General features: G+C 39.1%; 1 protein-coding gene across 1 annotated transcript in view; it reads right to left on the reverse strand.

Annotated features, from left to right (window-relative positions):
- The window catches only part of degs1 (delta(4)-desaturase, sphingolipid 1), a 30093-nt gene extending 16624 nt beyond the window's left edge, over positions 1 to 13469 (reverse strand). The window contains exon 1 of the mRNA XM_061911112.1: positions 13245 to 13469. Coding sequence (XP_061767096.1) covers positions 13245 to 13326 — 82 coding nt within the window. The 5' untranslated portion in view covers positions 13327 to 13469. The remainder of the gene's footprint in view (positions 1 to 13244) is intronic.
- Positions 13470 to 17445: the final 3976 nt, after the last annotated feature.

The raw sequence follows: 17445 nt of genomic DNA on the forward strand, positions 1-17445 counted from the left end.
CCACCGGAGACACTGGCCGTCAACATACCCGTGGCCACAACCCTCCGACTTTCCGATACTATATAATCTCACTAAAACACTTGTAACACAATAGGCAGATAAGGGATTTTCCAGAATTATCTTTGTAAATGTGTCTAATAGTGGTAATAAGTCGCCTCTTACCGGAGCTCAGCGGAGCTTCTGTCCTGCTGCAGCTTCGTGACTTCCCTCAGAGACTCTGGCGTCCTAGTAAATGTGTCTAAAAACATCTGAATCGCTCCCACTACAATCGCCGTTTTTTTTTTCTAGTCCTTCACTCTAAATTTCCTCATCCACAAATCTTTCATCCTCGCTCATATTAATGGGGAAATTGTCGCTTTCTCGGTCCGAATAGCTCTAGCTGCTGGAGGCTCACATTATAAAGAATGTGAGGATGTCAGGAGCCCTCAAACACGTGACGTCACGCGCACATCGTCTGCTACTTCCGGTAAAGGCAAGGCTTTTTTATTAGCGACCAAAAGTTGCGAACTTTATCCTCGATGTTCTCTACTAAATCCTTTCAGCAAAAATATGGCAATATCGCGAAATTATCAAGTATGACACATAGAATGGACCTGCTATCCCAGTTTAAATAAGAAAATCTCATTTCAGTAGGCCTTTAACATACCAGGCACATTCTCCGTTGGTTATTTATGCGTCATATAATGTAAATAATATAAATATAATATAAATTGCCTTTCAAACGTCTATTCTTGGTGTTGGATTTTATTAAATAAATTTCCCCCAAAAATGCAACTTATACTCCAGTGCGACGTATATATGTTTTTTTCCTTCTTTATTATGCACTTTCGGCAGGTGCGACGTATACTCCGGAGCGATTTATAATTCGAAAAATACGGTAAACCCTTTGGTTTTTGCCCTCCTGTGTGCAGGGAATTATTCCCCGAGTTTTTAAGCATTAACAAAAACAACAGAAAAATGATGTTGAGAAAATAATCTGACAACTCTAGAATTGATCATAGATCATATACAATTTATGGCTCGATCTGGCCTCCTCTTTCTTGTTGTGTACTGATGATGACTGCTGACACACCAAAAGTTGATGTTATTGTATATTATTCTCTCTCTTCACTCCATTTCATTTATTTGTTAATTTCCTGTTAATAACTGCCTATTTCTACTGTAAGGTGGTTCCATCTACACTTCTTGAACTTTACTAAGCACTTATTTCTTGGTGTTTCAAACTTGGTCAGCTTAGCTATTAACATGGCCTGGCTTGCTCTTGGTATGCGACATGCTTAGCCTTGTCCTACAGTGATAGTATCTTGTTAATGATACTTGAGATACTAAGAAATGCAGTTTATTTGCTCTAACTGAGGTGGTGATTATAATTAGTTTAGGTGAGCTGGTCCCCACTGTGTATGGAGACACATGTGTACGGAAAGTATTCCCCTTTAAATGTTTCACTTTTTGTTTCATTTCAACCATTTGCTAAAAAAAAAGTGCCATTATATTTCTCACAAATGTACACTCAGCACCCTAAATTCACAGGTAAAATAGAAAATGTAGAAATGTTTGTCAATTTATTTAAAAAAGAAAACATCAAAATATTGCATGGTCATAAGTATTCAAACCCTTTGCTCTGACACTCATATTTAACTCACATGCTGTCCATTTTTAGGATCCTCCTTGAGATAATGTTTATCCTTCATTGGAGTCCAGCTGCATTTCATAAAAAACTGATTGGACGTGATTAGGAAAGGCACACAATGGTCTATGCAAGACCTTCCAGCTCACAGTGCATGTCAGAGCAAATGAGAATCATGAGGTCGAAGGAACTCTCCAGGGAGCTCAGAGAACGAATTGTGGCAAGGCACAGATCTGGCCATGGTTACAAAATAATTTCAAGTCTTGTCTTGAAATTGTCAACCATAGACACACTTTAATACAACTATTATTATGACTCCTGTATGCTGAGGTGTGTAGTGAAGCATGTTTAGCAATTACTTGTCTTAAAGGTACTTGATGTGTCTCCATGGAGACAAGGAGTAGTTTTGAAGCAGATAGAACACTGCTGACTGCGGACAGACAATAGCCGCTTGTTAGGTAGCCATGTCTCAAAGCCGACACGGCGACGGACAGACATTAGCCGCTGGCTATCTAGCCATGTCTTAAAGCTGTTGTCGTAGGGGACAAGTACTTTTTAGAGGCGGTATAGTACCGAATAGGATTCATTTGTATTGCGGTACTATACCGTACAAACCTAGTTTGGAGTATACCAGGCACTGCTAATTGTCTGCCAAATACAATTTCAGCATTCAAACATGGTGGTGGCGGCATCATGCTATGGGAGTGTTTTTCAGCTGTAGGGACAGGACAGCTGATTGCAATTAAAGGAAAGTTGAGTGTGGCAAAGTACAGAGATATCCTGGAAGAAAACCTATTTCAAACTGCTCAGGACCTCAGACAATAACCCAAAGCACACAGCTAAAATAACAAAGAAGTGGCTTCCGTACAACTCTTTGACAGGAGCCTTGACATAAACCTAATTGAGCATCTCTGGAATGACCTGAAAATGGCTATCCACCATCTTTCACCGTCCAACTTGACAGAACTGGAAAGGATCTGCAAAGAACAATGTCAGAGGACCCCTAAATCCAGGTGTGAAAAACTTGTTACATCTATTTAGTGCAGGGGTGTCAAACCTATTTTAGATGGGGGGCCACATGGAGAAAAATATACTCCTGAGTGGGCCGGACTGGTAAAATCACGGCACGATAACTTAAAAACAAAGACATCTTCAGATTTCACAACAAAATTAGGCATAATAATGTGTTAATTCCACAACTGTATATATCGGTATTGGTTGATATCGGAATCGGTAATTAAGAGTTGGACAATATCATAATATCAGATATCGGCAAAAAAAGCCATTATCGCACATCTGTATTCGTTATTTATACTTTCTGAATAAATTATGTGATAATGTTCATCAGTCCACTCATTGGTGTTTATTTTCAATCTATAAAGATAATAAAATATCAACATCAAATTACAGGATGTTATTTATGTAGTTTGCTAATTTTCCTCGACTGCTGCATTAACATTATGTGTTGTTCTTTTTTTTCCATATGTAGCATGATCTACGACAGGGGTCGGCAACCTTTACCACTCAAAGAGCTATTTTGACCGATTTCACAAAATAAAGAAAAACAATGGGAGCCACAAAACTCATTTGAAATTTAAAATGAAATAACACTGCATACAGAGTTTTTTTTTTTGCTTTGTGCTATGTCTAAACCAGGGGTCTCCGACACGCGGCCCGAACCTTAATATGAAAATGTAACGTTAGTGCGGCCCGCGAGATTTATATGAATGCCGCTTGACAGCACCACACTTGCCAACTCTCCTAATTTGTCCGGGAGACTGTGGAATTTCAGAGCATCTATTCTGGCGAATATCTGCTGGTGTTCACCCTGACAACAATAATGAGGGCATGCTATGATGGGGGAACCTTTAACGCCCCCTACAACCTGTGCTAACAGCTTGCCAGCCCAGTCACATGTTGATAGTGGTTACTGCAGACCCCCTCCGTGCGTTTGTTGAGGTGGGCGTGGAAGTGGGGGGGGGGGGGGGGGGTGTATATTTTGGCCCGGAAGAGAGGCATGGGATTCTGGGTATTTCTTCTATTGTGTTTATGTTGTGTTACAGTGCGGATGTTCTCCTGAAATGTATTTGACATTGTTGTTTGGTGTGGGTTCACAGTGTGGCGCATATTAGTAAGAGTGTTAAAGTTATTTATATCACAACAAGTTATTTATATCACAACCATCAGTGTAACATGTGTGGCTGTTGAACAAGTATGCCTTGCAATTGATTATTTGTGCTATCAGGAGTCGCATGCTACATGTGACCGGCTGCTATCTGCGTGCAGGCGGGCGCGACGATATGTGTAAGAGAACGCTACAAGCATGTCACCACGTCACGCCTTCAAAATAGTTATGCGAGTGAGAACCAGTGAACGCTAGCCCAGAGAAATTACTGGGAAAAGCACTGAAATCCAGACAACCTCTCGGAAAAAATCTTGAGGGTCGGCAAGTATGCAGCTCAGCCACATCAGAGTATAATCAAAGAGCTGCATGTGGCTCAAGAGCCGCGTTGCAGCTCTTTAATACATTTGCAAACATGTCTACATTACTGTACATTAATGAAAAATAAAATTAACATTTTTGATTATTGCAGATGGCTGCAATGAAACAAATAAATATTTAAAGAAGTCTGAATACTTTCCGTAACCACAGTATTAGCCGTTAGCTGCTTGTCAGCCAGAGAGGATTGGCTTTTGTGATCGGCATTAAGATGCAATGGCCAATTACGCAGTTTTTTCACAAAAATCGACCGATACGGATTGACCGGAATCCCCCTAGCCTAGTTTAAAGTCCACTAGTCAGATTTCTGACAGAATATTACATTTTTAATAAAAACAGGCATTCATAATGCATCACTTTATAATATGCATTAATTGTATACTTTTTAAAAAAATACAAAAGTCTGTGTTGTACTACAAACTAAATTTATTCACATTTTTAAAAACGTGATATAATACAAAAATAACATCAGGATAAATAACTACTTTGAATGACTGTTGGTGGGGGGTCATATTTTCAGAAGGGGAAGGATAAGGGGGTCGGACACGTATCTTAAGTATGTTTTTATTTTGTAAGTGTTATCCATGTTTTTATTTCATCAAATGAATAATACTCAAAAAGACATATTTTATACTATTAAAAATCCTTTGTGACCTGAGTGATCTGCTTATTTCAAAACCAGACTGTAGAAAACAAAAACAAAACAGTCATAGGTCTTCCGTATGACAGTTATGTTGTTTTAAGGACCTACTGTAAAAATAACAGATACAAAAATGGTCTAAGGAGTGTTCTGCTGCAACATTGTTAGCAAGCTTTTAACAACAATTCATCTGTCCTTGCGGGCCAGAATTGGCCACCCAACACATTCACACAATATGTATTTACAACTTTCATAAATTTGACAAACTTCAGTGTTGTTTTTATATCCTCAAAAAATGTATAATCTCTGAGATGTTTATTTTAGTTGGAATGTCGGAAGTCAAGTGGAATTTCTTGAACTTTTCCGCAGAATCAGGAAGAGGCGGCAGCTATGTGGAACAGAGCCAAGGCAGCATCGGTGTAAAATTCCTCATCTTTAAGCTCACGACAGCAAGTGAAAGCTGGGGCAATGTCTCAGTTTTTCTTTTTGTGTCTCCTCAGACTAGGGCTGGGCGATATATCGATATACTTGATATATTGCGGGGTTGTCTCTGTGCGATATAGAAAATGACTATATAGTGATATTCGAGTATACGTTCTCACGCAGTTGCTTTGGCTGCGGGCATTAAACTGCATGCGTTTCTCCCTCTTTCTTACAGACAGTTAAAACAAGCGCACCTTATACATACGTCACATACTGTCACGTGAGCAACGTGCCACGCTACCGCGGAGCAGAGAGGTAGCGACATGGTAACGTTAGCTGTGATGCTAGCGGAGTGGTGCGAGTGGTATTACGAGAGAGAGAAGGTGCCAATCTGGTAACAAATGAAGGGAAGAATTAATTCCTAAGAAAAACAGCACGGGGTGCATCGTCTGGCGGTGGTTTGGCTTTAAGCGGGAAAATGTTCAACATTTATGCGGCAGAAGCGTTTCTACAAAAAGTAGCAGCACTGCTAATTTGTAGCATCATTTGAGAAGTTACCCGCGAGAAAATGAATAGTTCTTACTCCGCATGTCAACATCTCCGTTCAATGCCTCACCCCACAAAATGCCGAAGCCACTATTTCCAGATCAACACTGTAGGACATACACTATTTGATTTCCCATTATGCAGCTCATTTTTATTTGACAGTTATTGAAATATCTTGTGTCATCATTCACAAAAGTGCACTTTATTTGTTTTAAACTATTGTAGTGGCGTTCTGTACAAAAAGTACACTTTAATTTAGTGTTGTTCTGATATGTCATCTTAGTGACATCATTCACAAAAGTGCACTTTATTACTTTTAAACTATTATAGTGGTCTATACAAAAAGTGCACTTCTATTTAATGTTGTTTTGATATCTCATCTTAGTGACATGCACAAAAGTGCACTAATAGTTTGTTTTAAAATGTCTCTGACAATCTTGCACTTTCTGTTTTGAAACGACATGAATGTTTGTGCCACTGCTTAATAACTATTTAATAAATACAGTTTTGGTAAATTGACTTAGTTGTGAATTCCCTCTCTGCATGACAGTTTAAAATGAGCATGTATCAATGAAGTATGAACGAAAATGTTTTAATGTAGACACTTAAAATCATCATACTGGTGCGATTAAATGCATCAAGCGTTCATTCCAGGCTAAGGCAAAATATCGCGATACATATCCTGTATCGCGATATGGCCTAAAGATATCGAGATATTAATAAAAGGTCATATCGCCCAGCCCTACCTCAGACAAAACTTTCAGTTTTTTTGGTTGTTTGAAACCTCTATCCTGATAGCAGTAATTCCTCATAGATGTTCTCCTCCTCCTCTTTTTTGCATTCTGGCGGCACGTAGGTGTTTGCATCAACTTCTGTCTTTTTAACGAATGGGGAAAGCGGTAGTGATGTATGCAGTAAAGCATGTCAGCACAACTGTAGTTTTTTTTGTATTGCAGGGTTGCTGCCACCTTCTTCAATGTCGCAAAGTGCCAGTAAAAGCAATACAGACCCCCTCAAGCCATGACACAGGTGTCATTCAACTAGTTCTAAGTCCATGTATCTTTCCAAAAGTTATGAAAATATTTTATGAAGTTTGAAAAGTTATAGTGCTGCTTTAAGTCACAGTCAGAAAGTCTCAGTAAATGATGAAGTCATGAGGGTCAGGCGGTTTCTTTTGGTTCCTTTTAGCTGGCAATGTTCAACAGTCAGAAAGTCTCAGTAAATGATGAACTCATGAGGGTCAAGCAGTTTCTTATGGTCCCTTCCTTTCAGCTGTAAATAATACAGATCAGTGTTTATCTCACGTCGACAACACAAACACATCAGCGTAACTCGTGTACTGCCTTCTTTATTTCACATTTTTCCCAACAAAGTCTAAGGGAAGTAAGCAGCTGGGGTCACCACTTCGAGTCCGGCTTCATACTCCTACTTACGTTTAAAAGAGTCCGTCCACTTCTCGTAGTTTCGCGTATTGAAATGAAGTTTGTATAAACAATAAACAATTAACTGCATATACCGTATTTTTCGGACTATACGTCACAGTTTTTTTTCATAGTTTGGCCAGGGTTGCGACTTATGGTCAGGAGCGACTTATGTATGAAATTGTTAACACATTACCGTAAAATATCAAATATTACTATTTAGCTCATTCACGTAAGAGACTAGACGTATAAGAGTTCATGGGATTTAGCGATTAGGAGTGACAGATTGTTTAGTAAACGTATAAAATGTTCTATATCATACTTGATCAACAGCCATACAAGTCACACTGAGAGTGGCCGTATGAACAACATTATCACTGTTACAAATATGCGCCACACTGTGAACCCACATCAAACAAGAATGACAAACACATTTTGGGACAACATCTGCACCGTAACACAACATAAACACAACAGAACAAATACCCAGGATCCCATGCAGCCCTAACTCTTCCGGGCTACAATATACAGCCACGCTACCACCAAACACCACTCCACCCCCCACCCGCCTGCGTTGGTTGAGGTGGAGAGTTAGGGCTGCAAGGTGTTCTGGGTATTTGTTCTGTTGTGTTATGGTGTGGATGTTCTCACAAAATGTGTTCGTCTTACTTGTTTAGTGTGGGTTCACAGTGTGGCGCATATTTCTAACAGTCATAAAGTTGTTAATACGGCCACTCTCAGTGTGACTTGTATGGCCGTGGATCAAGTATGTCTTGAATTCGCTTGCACGTGTCTGTTCTATATGTTATAGTTATTTGAATGACTCTTACCATATGTTACGTTAACATACCAGGCACATTCTCAGTGGGTTATTTATGAGTCATATAACGTACACTTACTCAGCCTGTTGTTCACAATTCTTTATTTATTTTAAATTGCCTTTCAAATGTCTATTCTTGGTGTTGGGTTTTATCAAATAAATGTCCCCAAAAAATGTGACTTATATTCAGTACGACTTATATATGTATTATGCATTTTCGGCAGGTGCAGCTTATACTCCGGAGCGACTTATACGCCGAAAAATACGGTTGTTTAAAGACTACAGTTGAGTAAAAACACTGCCAAACAGTCCCACTGAACAGCGTTCAACACATAAGTTGCTGCAAGTCAAAAGTTCCTTTTTTGTTCTTCTTTCTCTCCATTGTCAAGTTTGTTGTCATAGAAATACACAAGAAATAAAAAAGGAAAAGTAATCTAGCATTCTGTAAATGGCAGTGCTGTGTTAAAAAAAAATGTTTTAGGAACGGCCCCAACTGTGTTCAACCAATCAGTGTTTGACAGCACAGCCTGTCCCCAATAAGGTTCTGGGAACCTTCCAAAAATCCTACCTGGCTGGCAGGAGCTCTGAATAGTTCCTGAAGAACTTAATCTACCCGAGTAGTTTTTATTGGAGACACAGTGGGAACTTTATTTACCCGGGGAAAGTGGAAAGTTTCTGTGGTGAAAAAGGACCTCTTGATTTTATTTTTGCCTTCTAAAACCAGGTAATATTTACACACTTTGCCCCCAGTCGCCATAGCCTTGCGGTTGTCTATCTCCTCATATCTATGGTGGAAAGTGTTTCCCGTCGGCGGCCACACTGTCTGGATATAACGATTGTCCCTCCTAACGTCCTTACCTACTTGCTAATTTCCTCTTTTAGCTGGTTCCACTCTGCTATAAAGTGGTTTCAGTTAAACCTCTGCTGAAATGTACAAAGTCAAGCTATCTTAGGGCCGCAGTTAGCATATTCTTCTCTCCTCAAACATTCTTGTGTGTGCATACATTGTTGGCATACAATAATTTAATACCTATGTTTAAACTGGAGTGCGGGTACAGACATGTTTTGTCCATTTCCCCAAGCTTCTTTGTAAAATGGAGCACAAGAAAAGTAGCTATGAAAATTATGGAACTATTGTTTGCACAGTAGAGGGAGCCTGTTTAAGTTGACGCCTCCCTGATTGGCTGACTCACATCAACATAAGCGGTTGTGGACATAACTGAAAATAGAAAATGCTTGCACATATATTTTGTGACTTTCACCAGAGACATAAGAAGAATGGACGATTATAAAAGCATTGTTAAACCTGCATACCTCCTACATGAGCTAATGTTTCTTTTGATTGCGAACAATCTAAAAATGATAGTGACGTTCCTGAGTTTGTGGTTGTAAAAAGGCAGATGGAGAAATAACCTTTGTTCCTACGTTGAAGTTTTAAAGGTCAGCGGCAGTTCCATCCTGATAACAACACAAATCTGCTTTCACAAAATGTGACATTTGATGACGTTACTATAACACAGAGGTCCCCAAACTATTTGACTCGGCGGGCGCATTGGGTTAAAACAATTTGGCCGAGGGCCGGGCTGTGTATATACACATATACACACACACACACATATATATATATACACACATATATGTATGTACATAATGTATATATACATATATATAGACACATAATGTATATATATGTGTGTGTGTGTATATATATATATATACACACACACACATATATATATATACACACACATATATATATATATACACACACACACACACATATATATACACACACACACACACACACACACACACACACACACACACACATATATATATATATATATATATATATATATATATATATATATATATATATATATATATATATATATATATACAGTATATATATATATATATATATATATATATATGTGTGGGAAAAATCACAAGACAACTTCATCTCTACTTCATTTTTCCCCACACATACATATTGCGCTCTACCACGGTATCGAGCACTATTCTCTACTTCATTTTTCCCCACACATACATATTGCGCTCTACCACGGTATCGAAGACTATTCTCTGGATAATCCAATCAAGATATACAGAGGTATATATATATATATATATATACATATATACACACACACACACACACACACACACACACACATACATATATATACATACACACACACACACACACACACACATATATTATACATACATACATACATATATAAATATACATATATACATACATATACATATGTAAACATGTACAAATCCCATTTCCATATGAGTTGGGAAATTGTGTTAGATGTAAATATAAATGGAATACAATGATTTGAAAATCATTTTCAACCCATATTTAGTTGAATATGCTACAAAGACAACATATTTGATGTTCAAACTGATAAACATTTTTTTTTGCAAATAATCATTAACTTTAGAATTTGATGCCAGCAACACGTGACAAAGAAGTTGGGAAAGGTGGCGATAAATACTGATACAGTTGAGGAATGCTCATCACACACTTATTTGGAACATCCCACAGGTGTGCAAGCTAATTGGGAACAGGTGGGTGCCATGATTGGGTATAAAAACAGGTTCCCAAAAAATGCTCAGTCTTTCACAAGAAAGAATGAGGCGAGATACACCCCTTTGTCCACAACTGCGTGAGCAAATAGTCAAACAGTTTAAGAACAACGTTTCTCAAAGTACGATTGCAAGAAATTTAGGGATTTCAACATTTACGGTCCATAATAGCATCAAAAGGTTCAGAGAATCTGGAGAAATAACTCCTCGTAACGGGCATGGCCGGAAACCAACATTGAATGACCGTGACTTTCAATCCCTCAGACGGCACTGTATCAAAAAACGACATCAATCTCTAAAGGATATCCTCACGTAGGCTCATAAACACTTCGGAAAACCACTGTTACTAAATACAGTTCGTCGCTACATCTGTAAGTGCAGGTTAAAGCTCTACTATGCAAAGCGAAAGCCTTTTATCAACAACATCCAGAAACGCCACCGGCTTCCCTGGGCCCGACATCATCTAAGATGGACTGATGCAAAGTGGAAAAGTGTTCTGTGGTCTGACGAGTCCACATTTCAAATTGTTTTTGGCAATATTCGACATCGTGTCATCCGGACCAAAGGGGAAGCGAACCATCCAGACTGTTATCGACGCAAAGTTCAAAAGCCAGCATCTGTGACGGTATGGGTGTGCATTAGTGCCCAAGGCATGGGTAACTTACACATCTGTGAAGGCACCATTAATACTGAAATGTACATACAGGTTTTGGAACAACATATGTAGCCATCTAAGCACCGTCTTTTTCATGGACGCCCCTGCTTATTTCAGCAAGACAATGCCAAGCCACATTCAGCACGTGTTACAACAGCGTGCTGAATGTAACACGTGTACGGGTACTTTCCTGGATTGTCTTCCATCAAAAATGTGTGCCGTATTATGAAGCGTAAAAAACGACAGCGGAGACCCCGGACTGTTGAACAACTGAAGTTCTACATAAAACCAGAATGGGAAAGAATTCACTTTCAACGCTTCAACAGTTCATTAGTTTCCTCAGTTCCCAAACGTTTATTGAGTGTTGTTAAAGGCCTACTGAAATGAGATTTTTTTTTATTTAAACGGGGATAGCAGGTCCGTTCTATGTGTCATACTTGATCATTTCGCAATACTGCCATATTTTTGCTGAAAGGATTTAGTAGAGAACATCGACGATAAAGTTCGCAACTGGAGAAAAGCCCTGCCTCTACCGGAAGTCACAGACGATGACGTCACATGTTGATGGCTCCTCAGATATTCACATTGATTTTAATGGAAGCCTCCTACAAAAACAGCTATTCAGACCGAGAAAACGACAATTTGCCCATTAATTTGAGCGAGGAAGAAAGATTTGTGTTTGAGGATGTTGATAGCGGCGGACTAAAAAGAAAAAAAACAACAAAAAAACAAGTTTAGAGACATTTACTAGGATAATTCTGGGAAATCCCTTATCTTTCTATTGTGTTGCTAGTGTTTTAGTGAGTTTAATACTACCTGATAGTCGGAAGTGTACGTCCACGGCCGGGTGTTGACGCGCAGTGTCTCAGGGGAGTCGACGGCAGCTATGGACGACACAAGCTCAGCTTTTCTCCGATAAGAAACGACTTTTTAACCACAATTTTCTAACTGAAACCTGCTGGTTGACATTCGGTCGGGATCCATGTCCGCTGTGATCCATACTTAAGTTTCACCTTCGTGAATTTTAAACAAGGAATCACTGTGTGTTTGTGTGGCTAAAGGCTAAAGCTTCCCAACTCCTTCTTTCTACTTTGACTTCTCCAATATTAATTGAACAAATTGCAAAAGATTCAGCAACACAGATGTCCAAAATACTGTGTAATTATGCTGTTAAAGCAGACGACTTTTAGCTGTGTGTGTGTGTGTGCAGCGCTCGTATTCATAAAAGCCCGTGACGACAAGCGTATACGTCATCATTACGCGAAGTTTTCAAGAAAAAGGTCCCGGGAAATTTAAAATTGCAATTTAGTAAACTAATAAGGCCATATTGGCATGTGTTGCAATGTTAATATTTCATCATTGATATATAAACTATCAGACTGCGTGGTGGTTAGTAGTGGGTTTCAGTAGACCTTTAAAAGAAAAGGTGATGTAACACAGTGGTGAACATGCCCTTTCTCAACTACTTTGGCACGTGTTGCAGCCATGAAATTATAAGTTAATTATTATTTACAAAAAAAAAAAAAGATTATGAGTTTGAACATCAAATATCTTGTCTTTGTAGTGCATTCAATTGAATATGGGTTGAAAAGCATTTTCAAATCATTGTATTCCGTTTATATTTACATCTAACTCAATTTCCCAACAAATATGGAAACGGGGTGTGTAGAAAAGCCGGGGAAATGTTGGTAATGCAGGCTCATAAAAGGCTGGGTTTGTTCAGCTGAGGTATGTTCGGTACACGTATACGTGCTAGCTGACATGTTAAATAACCGACCTGAACTTAACTGTGTGTACATTCTACACTTTTATCAGCCTTATAGCCAAGCGAGACACGGCGTTGACCCACGTCGCCTCTGCAACGATCGTTTATGAAACCGTTAGATGACGTTTGTTCCCAAACTCTACTTCTGTGGCGACAACATTGTAGCACAATTAATAAGACAAGAGTTGAAAGTAGCAAAGTGAACAGTGTCTACATCCAAAGTGGCTAGAAGAGAAGCTAACTCACCGAGGATCTCTTTCCTTCTGTCAGCATGTGGCTGGTCAGTATAAACCCATTCGTAGTCCTCGCGGGTGGCCCAATTCCCCATCTTTAATGCTAAGTTGTCACACCGGAACGCACCAATGTAGAGAAAAAGAAAGTCTTATGACTTTTTTTTTTTGTTTTAAAATGGTGGGCCTTCACTGTGCTGCCTTCCTCTTTGACACCCCGCCCCTATGACGTCACCACATTGCATGCCTCTAAAAATGCAAGTATGACTACGACCTTGATTTTGTGTGTGTCGAAGAGCAAAAACAATATTTAAAAAAAAACAGTTCAATTTTTATTCTATATTTTCTACCGCAAACATTTTTATTAGTAATAAAACGGAGAAAAAATTAATATTTTAGTTAATACAATTCACCGGAACCAGAAGTTGCTCCTTGCAGCTAACACCGCGCAGTGGCCCGCAGGAAATAAACAGAAATACAGATCGTGGAATAATATATTTTATATACAAACGCAAAATAAAACACGTCAAAAATTTCCCCTTCGGGATCGTCCTTGTTCTTGACTTTAAATAGTAACTTCCGGTACCAGAATTTAAGAAAATATATGTATTCGGTCCATTTTTTTCTTCGTTTCTGTTGAGTCACTGTTTTGGTCACAGAATTTTATTTTAATGAATAGGAATTGAAAAACAAAAACAAAAACGACTGGTTTATTTGAATTTTATTTTTGGAATGCAAAAAGAACATACAAAAACACAACTTTCTTTTTTTACTGTCGAAGAGTAGTAAATTAAAAAAACTGCTTGATTTTTACTGTATATTTCATGTAACAAAAAATGTAAATCTCTAATAAACAGAAACGGAAAAAAACGGAAAAAACGAATGATTTTTCATATCCTGACAACTTATGTTTTTATTTTTAAAGTCAAAGCGGGGATATTTACTACGGTACCTGTGTGTGTGGGATGTCTTTTGGTCCGTGTACCTTCCGGTCATTCTATTTCGATTTCTGAAACGCAAATCCAAAAATATTTTTAGGGCCGTTTTTCGATTTTTATTATGTATGGCAGATTTTAAAACCAGCAAAAAATATTGCCGTACAATTGGATTTTGTGCTGATTTTAATGTTTCCAGATATACACAAAAATAAAAAAAAATGTTCATCCAAATTGCAAAAATGTGAGGTTATCTGTGTGATGATAAATTGAACCGGAAGCAGTATTGTCGCTTTCCATTTACGTCTAGCATGTGTTTAGCATAACGGTAACATCTATTGTCGTTTTAAAAAGTTGTCAGTAAATAACTTTTGTTTCAGGAATGAAAATAGAAAAAAATGTTGAAGCAGTGTTTCATAACCATAGGGCCGGGGCCCATTGTTGGGCCACGAGCGCCCCCAGGAGGAGCTGCCAAAAATGTGTCCGTTTCTCAACTGTGGGCTGCAGCGGTCATCAGTTGTTGGGAGTGCACCTTTTCCACCACTTGTGATGGAAAATAACAATTTCAAGGCAGAAGAAGTCTGGAATTTAAGTCATAGAGAAGTTTCTAAGCGCAAAAAATATGGCTAAAGTGGTGAAGCTGTACTTTATTTTTTTAAAGAAACAGAATTAATAATTATTCATTATTGGTTTTATTTTAGCAAAACATAATTGTATGCTGCTGCTATAGGCTCCCCCGAGAGTCTAGCTGTAGTAAATGGATGGATTGATCATTTTATGTAAATTTATTTTTCATCAGTTATCTATGAGCGCTTTCCAATGTAGTGGTTAGTGCCTATTTTTCTAATCAGCATGATCTATGCTTAGAATGTATGTGTGAATTAAATAATACTCTTTGGGATTAACTGGGATTAACACATGGTTTCATATCATTAGACAAGGTGGTAAACTGTAAATAGGTTAGATGTAAGATTAATAATTCAGTGTTAGTATCTGAGTGGGGCTCCGGAGTCCTCTGTAGTGGAAAAGTTGGGCTCCGATGACAAAAAGATTAAGAACCCCTTCGTCAATCCATTTTCTACTGCTTGTCCCTGGTATAATATAGTTGCAATTTGATACACTAGTTGACAGTCGTGTATAGGCTATTGCAGAGCCATGTGTAGAAAGGATAAGGACACGTGGGTTTCAGACAATCTCCCAATGATTGTCATATATATCATGTTTGGACATACCTTTGCATTTCAATGTGTTTTCTTTATTTTCATGACTATTTACATAGTAGATTGTCAGTGAACGCATCAAAACTATGACACCTGTGAAGTGAAAACCCTTCCAGGTGACTATCGTCAATGAGCTTCAAGAGGTATACATACCTCTTGAAGCTCATTGAGAGAATGCTAAGAGTGTGCAAAACAGTAATCAGATCAAAGGGTGGCTATTTTGAAGAAACTAGACTATGAAACATGTTTTCAGTTATTTCAGATATTTTTGTTAAGTACATAACTCCACGTTTCTACAAACATTTGTGAAAGAATGGGCCGCGCTCAGGAGCTCAGTGATTTCCAGCATGGAACTGTTATAGGATGCCACCTGTGCAACAAATCCACTTGTGAAATTTCCTCGCTCATAAATATTTCAAAGTCAATTGTCAGCTTTATTATAAGAAAATGAAAGAAGGGAACAACAGCAACTCAGCCAGAAAGTGGTAGGCCACGTAGACTGACAGAGAGGGGTCAGTGGATGCTGAAGCGAATATTGCAAAGAGGTTGCCGACTTTCTGCACAGTCAGTTGCTACAGAGCTCCAAACTTCATCTGACCTTCCAATTAGCCCACGTATAGTACGCAGAGAGCTTCATGTAATGGGTTTCCATGGCCGAGCAGCTGCATGACCAAGTCCGATGCAGTGGTATAAAGACGTGTTCTCTGGAGTGATGATTCATGCTTTTCCCTCTGGCAATCTGATGGACGAGTCTAGGTTTGGAAGTTGCCAGGAGAACGGTACATTTCGGACTGCATTGTGCCAAGTGTGAAATTTGGTGGAGGAGGAATTATGGTGTGGGGTTCTTTTTCAGGAGTTAGGCTTGCCCCCTTAGTTCCAGTGAAAGCAGCTCCAGGTTATCAACGCATTTTGGACAATTCCATGCTCCCAACCTTGTGGGAACAGTTTGGAGCGGGCCCCTTCCTCTTCCAACATGACTGTGGAACAGTGTACAAAGCAAGGTCCATAAAGACATGGATGACAGAGTCTGGTGTGGATGAACTTGACTGGCCTGCACAAAGTCCTGACCTGAATCCGATTGAACATCTTTGGGATGAATTACAACAGAGACTGAGAGCCAGGACTTCTCGACCAACATCAGTGTTTGACCTCACCAATGCGCTTTTGGAAGAATGGTTGAAAATTTATACAAACACACTCCGCAACCTTGTGGACAGCCTTCCCAGAAGAGTTGAAGCTGTAATAGCTGCAAAAGGTGGAACAACATCATATTGAACCCTATGGGTTAGAAATGGGATGGCACTTCAAGTTCATATGTGAGTCAAGGCGGGTGGCCAAATACACACACACACACACATATATATATATATATATATATATATATATATATATATATATGAATGTACTACAATGTAAAAAAAAATGTCAATGCCAAATCTTACTGGCACTGGTTTGGCTCCATATGCACAACTCCAAATGTCCTAGGTATCCAACATGGCACTGGTTTAGATGTCCATTGTCGTCATATAGGTAGACCAGAGCTACGTCACGAGACCTCAATATTAGCGGCCGCCGTTATAGCCCAGACTTAGCTCAGGAATGGACAGCGAACACGCCAGATTGTTTTAAAAGTGAAATATCCAAAAAAGAAGATGCCAAGGCAGTGTAGAAATAAACAGATTTAGTGCAACGGACTGACCTTCCACGAGTAACTGCTAAATGGGTTATACTTGTATGGCGCTTTTCTACCTTCAAGGTAATCAAAGCGCCTTGACACTATTTCCACATTCACCCATTCATTCACGCATTCACACACTGATGGCGGGAGCTGCCATGCAAGGCCCTAACCACAACCCATCAGAAGCAAGGGTGAAGTGTCTTGCTCAAGGACAACACAGATGTGACTAGGATGGTGGAAGCTGGGGATCAAACCAGGAACCCTGAAGTTGCTGGCATGGCTGCTCTACCAACCGAGTGACGTCGTCTCGTCCGTGTGGGTTTAGCAGATTTTGAAAAAGGTCGAAATGAGCAATTCAAGGGTTGATTTATCATCCATCCATCC

The sequence above is a fragment of the Nerophis ophidion genome, linkage group LG09 (assembly GCF_033978795.1).
Source record: "Nerophis ophidion isolate RoL-2023_Sa linkage group LG09, RoL_Noph_v1.0, whole genome shotgun sequence".
Taxonomy (NCBI): Eukaryota; Metazoa; Chordata; class Actinopteri; order Syngnathiformes; family Syngnathidae; genus Nerophis; species Nerophis ophidion.